This window comes from Ochotona curzoniae, unplaced genomic scaffold (assembly GCF_017591425.1).
Source record: "Ochotona curzoniae isolate NIBS_2020 unplaced genomic scaffold, NIBS_Ocur_1.0 scaffold_2587, whole genome shotgun sequence".
NCBI classification, from domain to species: Eukaryota; Metazoa; Chordata; class Mammalia; order Lagomorpha; family Ochotonidae; genus Ochotona; species Ochotona curzoniae.
In genome coordinates, this window is record NW_024467096.1 from 8547802 (window position 1) to 8558408 (window position 10607).

The 10607-nt window shown below is 38.9% G+C and overlaps 1 protein-coding gene across 1 annotated transcript in view; it reads left to right on the forward strand.

Annotated features, from left to right (window-relative positions):
- ATP13A4 (ATPase 13A4) overlaps nt 1-9243 on the forward strand; it is a 79140-nt gene extending 69897 nt beyond the window's left edge. The window contains exons 17-21 of the mRNA XM_041002740.1: nt 352-463; nt 3961-4085; nt 6573-6736; nt 7624-7746; nt 9137-9243. Coding sequence (XP_040858674.1) covers nt 352-463; nt 3961-4085; nt 6573-6736; nt 7624-7746; nt 9137-9220 — 608 coding nt within the window. The 3' untranslated portion in view covers nt 9221-9243. The remainder of the gene's footprint in view (nt 1-351; nt 464-3960; nt 4086-6572; nt 6737-7623; nt 7747-9136) is intronic.
- Nucleotides 9244-10607: the final 1364 nt, after the last annotated feature.

Genomic DNA, 10607 nt, shown 5'->3' on the forward strand with positions numbered 1-10607 from the left:
CAGCATAAACCCTTAGAATAAGGCTCACAGTTTTATCTCTGCATAACCTGTTGTATAGTAGAGCTTCAATACGTATTTCCTTAGTAAACTGAAGAACAAAATAATTCTATATGTTCCCCATACTGCTTCATCCACCCCTCTGCCCCACTTTATTTCTCTTTGTTTCTACACTGGTTCACTAGATCCCAAACAGTAACCCTAACAATGTAGTGAGGTTTACAATTCTCATGGTCTTGGTAGTGAACTTTTTTTTTTGGAGGAATGTTTTCTTGTGCAAAGGATGGATTTTTTTAGCTGCCAGTACCAGCTACATAAACATTTCTTACTAATCCTATGATATTTTCTGTACAGTACCGGCTAGTTTTGTCAGTGAACTTCAGATTTACACGACACAGGGCTTCCGAGTCATAGCACTGGCCTACAAGAAGCTAGAAACCGACCATCACACAACTGCCTTAACAAGGTGAGTAGACACAGAACAGCTCTTCGAGTTAGTGTTCAAGTATGACTCTGAACTTTGGTGAATGGGAGTAGAGCCATCTTTCTGCTTCAGTTGCTAACTGCTACCTGGGAAATTTTCTAAGGAATAATTACTATATACGATGTAAAATGTGATTTCATATTTTTTGTAAAAATGGATAGATGAATTCAAGCAATGTTTCAGAGTAAGGGATTATATCCTTATTATTATTAAATTATCACACTGGATGGAAGGTAAAACATTCTGGTATCTCACTGTATGGTAATAAACATACAGCTCAATAATGACATAGTTTATATTTACATTATTTTGGTAAATATAGAAAAGAATAAAGGAAGTTTTTGCAGGATCATCCTAGGGAAATTTTGGAATCACAGATTACAATAGAAATGTTCCCCAGCTGGAATGGACTGTGGTGCTTATGAGTTCAATCTTATTTAATATGGTTATTTTGAAAACTTTTCATTGTTCTTAGGCTAGTGAGGTCATTTCACTTTCAATTCAATTTCCAATACTTGGTGTCAGTCACTCCTGATTATACTGCCTAGGAGATAATGAGACCTAGGTTGTTAAAAAAAAAAAAGGATTTTAAATCTGGAAAGTCCAATATATTTGTTTTCAACTTTATCAGACTCAATACTTTTTTGTTACAGCTATATTTCATATTTCCACTCTATTATAAAATAAAAATTTATGTGTAATATTATCTGCACACATTGGATGTAAAAATAAGGTCTTCCTACATGGTAAAAACAAATGCAAGGAAGGTATCACCAAAAATAATGCAGTCGTCCTTTGGTATCTGTGGGTGGGGGAGATTTGTTCTAGAAGACCCTGCAGATACCTACAGGTGAGGCTGCACAACGGCCTGCATCCTATAAAAAGATAATGAAGTGGTAACTTCTTCAATCTGTTGAGGCTTAATTACAAATCCGCTAATGAGACTAAATATCATGTTGTCGATTTGCCTTTTTTTTTAAACCTTAAAACCACGACATTATGACATATTCTTACAGTTAAGTTAATTGTCCTGTTTTTTGTTATTCCTTGCTTAGGACAAAATCTTCTTTCCATGTGTATGTGTGTGCGTGGGTGTTCACACAGGGTGTTTCCAGTATTATAATCATAATCTCTTTGAGTTGGCCCAGTACATACATGTTTCAGCCTGTAAAAATCATGTGGAGTGCCATCATGGGGGTGACAGTGCTTGCTTTGTATCACACCGCTAGTTTTAGAGACTTCAGGAGAGAGTGAGGCATCTGAAAGGTGCAGGAACAGCCAGCATACTATTCCAAGCTGAGACTCTTCGGGGGCTTAGTCCTTTTTGTTTCTTGACTCAGACTCAATACTCAGGGAAAGATGAACTATAAAAGGATAGAAGGAGAGACTTTAGGACCCACAAATGAATTTGCTGACCAGATAAAAATGTGATTTATTTATGATTACCCAGAAAGTTAGAGGGAGGGCTGAAAATAGGATCTAAGTATCCTGATTACTGTAGAGTGAGCCCTCCCGAGGCCCAATGCCGGAGGACCGAGTGATGCTACTGCTGATGTGGACCACAGGCTGTGTCAGATATTTAATGTTGCAGGCGTTTTCTTGGCCTGTCTGGCACACTGTGATTGACACATATATAAAACGGACTCATCTTTAACAATGCATCTTAAACTTATGCCTGAGTGACTGGGCTACTAGAAAGATTGGAGGACCTCAGCCATACATCAGTTAGATTATCCTGCAAAGATCAGAGCAAATTCACTTCCTTCAGAAAGGCTTTTCAAAATACTCGATCCAAAAATGTGCCATTGTTTTCAACTCTGTGCAACTCTAGTTTGACCTGCCACAGTTCTCTCTTTAGCCATCCATGCAACCAAGATATTTATTCATGTTTAATCTTTTCCTCCTAGTTGAATGTGAAATTTTTGGGGTGAGGAACTACTATAGTTTCTGTACATGGTCTCTTCCCCTTTGACGTTTCCTAGTAGTTAATGCCCCCAGGCCTGAGAGTTTTACTATGTGGTTTCTCAATGAGAATCATAAACAAGGAGTTGAATTTTCTTAGATTACTCAACAAGAAGTGGTCACTACCATCCAATCATTTAAAACAGGCATATATCTGCTGTGTACTTTCCTAGTGTCATGGATGTAGTTGGACACAGCATTGAGCACAGGTGGGCTTTCCTTCAAGTTGTTAAGCTAGAGAGATTAGAAGATCAACAATGATAATGGGAAAATATGATCTTAATGGTGATAGGATAAACATGCCAAGGAAGCAATCATTTCTATCTAGGGAAGTGTCTTTGGGGGAGACAGCATTTGAGTGGGGCCTCAAGACACAATAATAATTTCAGTGGTAAATCATGGAGAATGCTCAGCCTCCTACCTGAAACCAAGAAGGTCTCATAGCAGCATGGTGCAAAAAAAATGTCCATGGCAAGTAGTTCAACTTGGCTGGAGATCAGGATGATAATAAAGTGATCAACGAATCTGGGAAAATAGTTTGAAATATAATGAAAGCTAATGAAGAGACTTAAATGCTAGACTCCATTGGAAATGCCATTCATGTACCTTACTCTGACATGAGTGGTTCAAATGATGTCTATTTTTGCCATTCCATTGGGTGTTGACAGTTTCCTGGAAGTCCCACCAACTGGAGTCCATGGCTCTGGCTAATGTAGGGCCTAGAATAGAGGTAAATCTAGAGGCAAATGTATGGCAAACAAGGCAAGGAAGTTTTAGTAGGTGCCATTCCACCTGTATTTGAATTAGAATTAGGCAGTCCTGGTGTCTTATTCTTGTCGCCTGCATGCAACATAATTATTTGTGTATGCATCTTTGAATCTCTGACCCCAGATGTACCCTGCTACACTTGGTCTTGGAGAGTGAGTTCTGGAAATGTTCATAATTAGATTAGAACCTTGGAGGTCTTACTGACTTGCAAAAGCACCTATATACACACCTATGCTGTGTGCAGAAGAGCAAAGCCACTGATAAGGAAAGCATGGCAGGGGGAGCATGACCTCAGTGGAGGAGCTTTCTTGTTGAAATAATGATTTCTTACCTCCTGTGGCTAAAATGCCATCTATTATGGCCATGGCTTTGGGAGGAAATGGTGTCTTCTTTTCTTTTTCATCTAATGTATTCTGAGCCATGTTTTGTATCAGAACTAGAGCTCCTCTTTGTGGATAAGTAGTGAGGCCATGACCATAAATGTAACCCCTGTACATAGCAAAGCCCTTTGTGCTCAGTTAGCTAGTTCTCTTTACCAGTTAAAGCAAAGATTTACTTAAGAAACACTTCCTTCCTGTTGCTTCAGTCAGAGTACACATGTGAACATCTTCTTTCTGGATCATTCCTGATCAGGGCCCAAGGAACAGTACTTCAGTGAGTGGAACTACTCGGCCAGTCTTCCATTTTGCATCACTTCTGCAAGAAAGCACGTAGGTGCTGTTCCTATTTAATCACATGTGTATTTCCAGGGAAAAGGTAGAATCAGACCTGATATTCCTGGGATTGCTGATCTTGGAGAATCGATTGAAGGAAGAGACAAAACCTGTCTTAGAAGAGCTCATCTCAGCCCGGATAAGGACTGTAATGATCACAGGTACAGTGAAAAGAGTGAGCGTTCACTGTGGTTTGGACAGGGGTTCATTCACTGCACATGGTTGACTAGCAGCTTTGTGCCAGACTCCATGCTGAGTGCTGGGGATGGACAGAATCAACAGAATTACTGCTTCACCAAACTTCTGAAAAGTTAATGAGACATCAATCAAATGGTAACAACTGTCTTGAAGTACAAAAAACGAGTGTTCTGGGGCAACGTATCTGACTACTTTGGAGGATGTGGTTAAGAGAGTCTCTCTAGAAGTGACATTTGAGTTAAGACCTGGTCGACAACACGATGCTTTTTAGTGTCACTGTGAGAAGGAGAATCCTTTGTCAATGTGTACTGTGCCCTACACAGGAGGCTCTTCTAGAAGAAGGCTTATGACTGTGGAGGTTATCCTATGTACTGTTAACCCCAGGCTCTTGTCACAGACACAAAGAAGACTGAGAAAGGGTCATACAAAACAGATGTGTCAAATACTGTAAAGAGCATTTTTCAACTGATTTTATTTTTTTAATTGTGAAAGAGACTAGAGTTAGCGATTAAACAAGTGATTTTCTAGTGAATTCATGTTTTTTGAGGATGTATTGGCTTATCTTTCTCTACTCTCATATTCATATTTAAAAAAAAACTAGCACTATTTCTTGGGTCACAAAAATATAATCTTTTCTTAATAAAGCACATCCTCCTGATCTCCATTTCTCCAAACATCATTCCACACTGGGGATTTCGGGATACCTTCACTCCCTGTTCTGTAAAGATCCATTGCTCATCTCCAAGCCTACATCCAGAAGAGCTTTGGATGACCTTTACTTTCTTCCTTTCTAATCCCTTGTTCAACATTAAGGAGTTGCTGGTTTAGTTTTACTACTCGTTAGAATTTCCCCTATACCCTGATTCTTTTATTTCACAAAGTTATCATTTAGTGCTTACATATCACCTTTTCTTTTTTAAAAATTTTGCTATTCCATTTATTTATTTGAAAGTTGGAGTTTCAGAGAGGAAAGAGAGAGAGAGAGAAAAAGAGAGAGAGAAAGGTCTTACATCTGCTGGTGCACTTCCCAAATGGTTTCAATGACTAGGACTAGGCCCAGCCATAGATAGGAGCTGTGAGTCAGGAGCTTCAGCTGTGTCTCCCACATCCACATGGATGCAGGGGAATAAGGACTTGGGCCATCTTCTGTTGCTTATCCAGACACTTTAGCAAGGAGTTGGATTAGAAGCAGAGCAGATGGAACTTGAACTAGCACCCATGTGGCATGCTGGGGTTGTAGGCGGCATCTTAACTCTTGCGTAATGATACTGGCTCCATCATCTATTGGTGAGCTTTTAGATCTACATACAAAGAGTTCACTTCTCTCTAACCCCTGTTCCATTTCTCTCTTCCCAATTTTGAAATTTCTGTTCTGTTTCTTTCATGGCTTTTCTCTAACTTTTTTTCATGTACTGTTCTTGAATGGAATAGAGGACTAAGATGCAACCTTGAGATATGTTTTTATTGTCCTGATACATAGAGGATATCTCTTGCTTGGATATAGACCTTTATTAATGATCTCTGTGTGGATGCTATTCTTATTCTTTTGCTTTTTGATGTTTGACATTGTGCATTGCAAACCTAGTTCAAGTTCATTGTAGGCAACTTGCCCTTGTCTGTACATAATCTTTACCCTTTTCTTTGTTTTCATTCATTCATTTTGGAACAGAGAAACAGAGGATGCTTTTGTCTTGGTTCTTCTCAGGAAAATTTTCTGATACTGTTCATTTGCTGATTGCCTTTGTTCCTTGTCTTTTTTTTTAACTTCTAGAAAATTCATTATTTGCTTCACTGCGCACCAGGACCTGTTGGTACAGTCTGTGCTCTCTCTTCTTGTGATGGTGATCATATTTTTATATTCTTGGTGCTTTAAGTTTTTTTAATCCAGTTTTTGTAAATCTAAATTCCATTTCTCATTATTACCTTCAAACCATTTGTTGGCTTATTAAAGTTATTAAGCAGTAGAAAAATTTCCCCCCTTTTGATGGTGCATTTGAGTTTCCTTCAGCATTCTCATTATTGTGGGGGCAAAGTGCACCTATGGTAGGTGTGTTACTTCACCAGGCATGCATGCTTGCTGTTTTGCCTCATCTTTTCTTATCCAGCTTCTAGGACCTCATAGAGAAGTTGCTACATTTCTCCATCAGGTGTCTGAAGCTCGGTGGGTCAGTATTCAATCTCTCTGGGTGGTGGAAGTGGAATGGACCTCTGCTGGCGAGCAGGCTGTCAGTGTCCTAAATTAATGTAACTTTACCGTTGAAAACTTTATTGATGAAATGTAACATGGCCAGAAACAGGGCCATGGAATCACAGATTAGGGCTGGAAAAGATCTTAGATATAATTTTCCCATGTGCTGAAGAAAGCCTAACCTTCTGGTCTGGTTTTCCAGGCTTTGTGATTTGGTTCCATCTTTTCAGTGTCATCTCAGGGTACTTGTCCTTTCTTGCAGGTGATAATCTGCAGACTGCAATAACAGTGGCCAGAAAGTCTGGGATGGTTTCTGAAAATCAGAAGGTCATTCTCATTGAGGCAAATGAATCTACTGGATCCTCTTCAGCATCTATATCATGGAAATTAGTGGAAGAGAAGAAGCACATCGCATATGGGAATCAGGTACAACTGAAGCTGGCCCTCTGTTGTTCTACCTCCCTGGGATTAGATTCTGTGACTGAACAGCTGTGATTGGCAAGCCTATGGCTGATCTGGAGTCAGCATAACCGCTTCAAAGGTCTAACACATAGGCAATTCAATGAACTCAATAATCTCAATATTCTGAATTGTTCCCACTGAGCTTGCAAGTACAGTTCTCTCCTGGGTTCTTGAAAGAACTCATTCTTTTCACTTTCTTTCAAAAAGTGTTGATTTGGTCTGAGAAACAATGTGGTAACCAGAGCTGTGAAGTGAATTTCCCGTTTCCCCTTCCTTGTCAGCCTCCCCATTGTATTCAGAGGGAACTTGGTCCTTGGGAAGCACATGTTGCATTCCTCAGAAAACCAACTATGCATTTGGTAGAGAGACGAGTGTTCATGTATCTCCAGTCTCATCAGTATTCTCTCTCCCTTGTGTCCTTGCTGCATAGTATTAATTCTGCGGGGGGTGGGGGGGAAGAAAAAAAACACCAGTAAGTTGTCACTTCAGGGAGAGATTTGTGAAGCTGCAGTGCTTCTGTATTTATCACTTGAAACATGTGAAAAGTGCTCCTCTCTGGGGCTCACTGAGATCAAATCTGGATGAGAAGAGGACATGAGTAAATGTTATTTCCCTATTCACGAGTGGTGTGATGCGTGAAGATTGAGCCAGTGAAGAGACACTGCGTCTCCGAGGAACGAGAGCTGCCGTGTGACTTTCACACTTGATCTTAGCCAAAAGACCGAGAAGCAATTACAGTGTGACTCTTAAAGAGAGACCCTGCTCTGTCTCCGTTCTCTTCTCCAAATGTGCTTATGTTCTTAACCATCTATCAAGTAGAAAATCTAAAATAGCTGTGCTTTGCTTTGCAGAACAATTACATTGACATCAGAGAAGAAGTCTCTGAAAATGGTAAGGAAGGAAGTTACCATTTTGCTTTAAGTGGAAAATCCTTCCATGTTATAAGTCAACATTTCAGCAGCCTTCTTCCAAAGGTAAGTCCTAATAGGGCTGCATTCTCCCCGAGAAGAAACTCATGATGTCACTTATAGAAAACTGTCCTAACTAACTTCAGACTTCTAATTAGGCTAGTTATAGCTGGTTAGTTCAAAGTATCATACTAAAGGCAGATATTTTTGAATGTGTTGCTGTCGCAGTGCTAGATTTGAAATAAACATGAAAGCCAAATTTCTACCATCTGTAGGATTAGTGTATCTATGATTTGTTAAATCACAAAGATTGATTTTTGGTAGCTGTAACTATATCGTCATGATTAAGGTTCTTATGGTATGGTAGAAGTAGAAATTCTAAAATACAGTAAAAAATATAAAAGGCTAAAGAATCAAATAGTAAAGAATAAAGACTAAAGTAGAAAATAAAAAGGAATAAAGAAGCTTTGTTAGCTTTGTAGAGGAGGACTTCTGTACTGATGCTCATTAAAGGATCAAACTTTAAGTTTTTCTGGTGAAGAACAAACCTATGGCGGGGACAAGCAAGATATCTGCATCTCTATTTCTGACAAACTGGAGAAGACATACACACACACACACACACACACACACACACACATGCACACAGCTTTGAATGGGCTTCAGAAGTGTCAGAAATAACAGAATGGAAAGACAATTCAAAATTTCTCTAAAAAATTTGTAGTTGCCATATGCATATGAACCAATTAAAGAAAGTTGTGTTCAATATATTGTGAAAGGAAGGCATGTATATTCAGTTGCTCATCATCTTGAGCAGTGTTTGTGAAAAAGAGAGTAGACTTTGAGACTGAAAGAACTTTATTAACTTATTGCCAAAAATTGTAGGGAACACATAGATCTAACGCAGAGGAACTCAGGTTCTGTGGCGAGAGCTCAGGTGCCTAAAGCTTGCACAAGCTTTACTTCCCCCAAACCATCAGTATTCTACAGCATTAGTTAGGTTTGGGGTCTCAGCTTACTTTCATAATTAATCACCTTTGGTTTCTTTGGTTAATTCAAAGACCACAAATTGTCATTATCCACCATCTGGCTATTTTTCTGCTTGTTTTGAATGATTTCTTTAGAAATATTTGCTTCTTTTTTCTTTTCCTGGGGTCCTAACCTCTTTTTATGTAGTGATTTCTCATATCCAGTTGTTCAAGAATCCATAAAGGTCAAGATTTTCAGATCTGTGTTCTCCATGGTACCTGGAGTAAATTCCTCTAGCTCATCTTTATTAGTCTTCTTTACTGATGCTTGGTTTCCACCAGCCACTTAGCTGATGAAAAAGGGGCTCCCGGGAACCATTTTCCAATTCTTATGATGTTGTCAAATGTGTTACTGTTCTAGACATTATTAATTATATCATGTATGACCGCCTGACATCATAAGTATGTCTTTTTTGGGTTCCTTGCAGATACTGATCAATGGGACCATCTTTGCAAGAATGTCTCCTGGGCAGAAATCCAGTCTGGTAGAAGAGTTCCAGAAGCTGGAGTAGGTTCTTTGTTAATTTAGGTGGCAAGATCTGCATGGAGGCAAAACAGTCACAGGGAGGAATCTAAGACATACAGTTTGGTTAGGGGTTTGGTTCTTCCCATGATTACAATTGAGATTAGCAATACCAGGATCCCCCTGTTCAGAGATTCTGATTCAGCTGCTCATTTGGTTCTTAGACTTCAGCGTTTCTCAAAGCTTTTCACGATTAGCATCTAAAGTTGGGAATAGCTACACTAGAGCTTAAGGGGCATGGGGGGCTGTGGTAGTCATTGGAGTGGAGAGGTATGATCTCAGCTCTTTTGAGTAATATGGGAATTTATATTTATTTTTATTATCATCATCATAGTTATAATAGAGGGAGGTTCATAGGATATAACACTTCTAATAACACTAAAAATTCAAACATATTCTTAAACCAAAACATTCTGTCTGTTGCAAGTCAGAAAAGGGCTTACTTTCTGCCACAAAGGTTCTCACTTTCTAGATGGAGTAGACAGTCCAAATAAAATGCCTGTCATGTGGGACTTTAATTTTTCTGTTAGTAGAAAACCACTGGTAGCAGTACTGTAGTGTACTGTACAGTACTGTAGTGTAGCAGTAACAGTACAATCATCCACATGATTCCTACTCCTGCTCACTCCTCCATCTCTCCACTCACTTGTTTCAGTCATTAGAAAATTATCCAATCAGAAATCCCTGTGTGCCTACTTGATAAAAAATTTAGAGTAAACCAATTAGAAAATATAGCAACTAGTGCAAAGGCATAGCCTTTGTTGTGAATCTTGCATTTTAAAAAAGCTAACAATAATTATGTCTATAAGAGAAAATTATTCACTCAGACTCACAAAGCCTTCCAGAAGTAGGAAAACATTCTCCTTCTTCAAGCTGGCACTCTGTTTTTGAGTGGCTATCAATACAACAGGACAACCTCCTCCTATTAGTATTAATTGTGCCAACAACTAATACTTATCAATTTATCATTTTACACTTTTAATGTACTTTCCATCCAGTAGCTAATTTAATACTTAGACAACTTTTAGAAGAGAGAATTAGTGGCACAAATGGCAAAAATGACAAGCTCAAATTTAGATTCCCCATCCAAGTTCTAATCATGACTGGCCCTGCTGTTATATTCTGATAGGATGTAACAGGTATACCTGGAGCAAAACATCATGTATTATCCCATAATGAGGAACATATTTTTGTATGTCTGCTAATCATTTCAAAAATAACACAAAGAATTAACTGCACACTTCAAAAAGCACTGTATCTTCTAGTTTTAAAATCTGCATGTTCTCCACCATGTGGTAATGCTTAATCACATTATCGTGAATTTCCTGTGTTATAGTAGAGAATGATCTCTCGGCAGTGAAGGGCAGGGTGTGCAC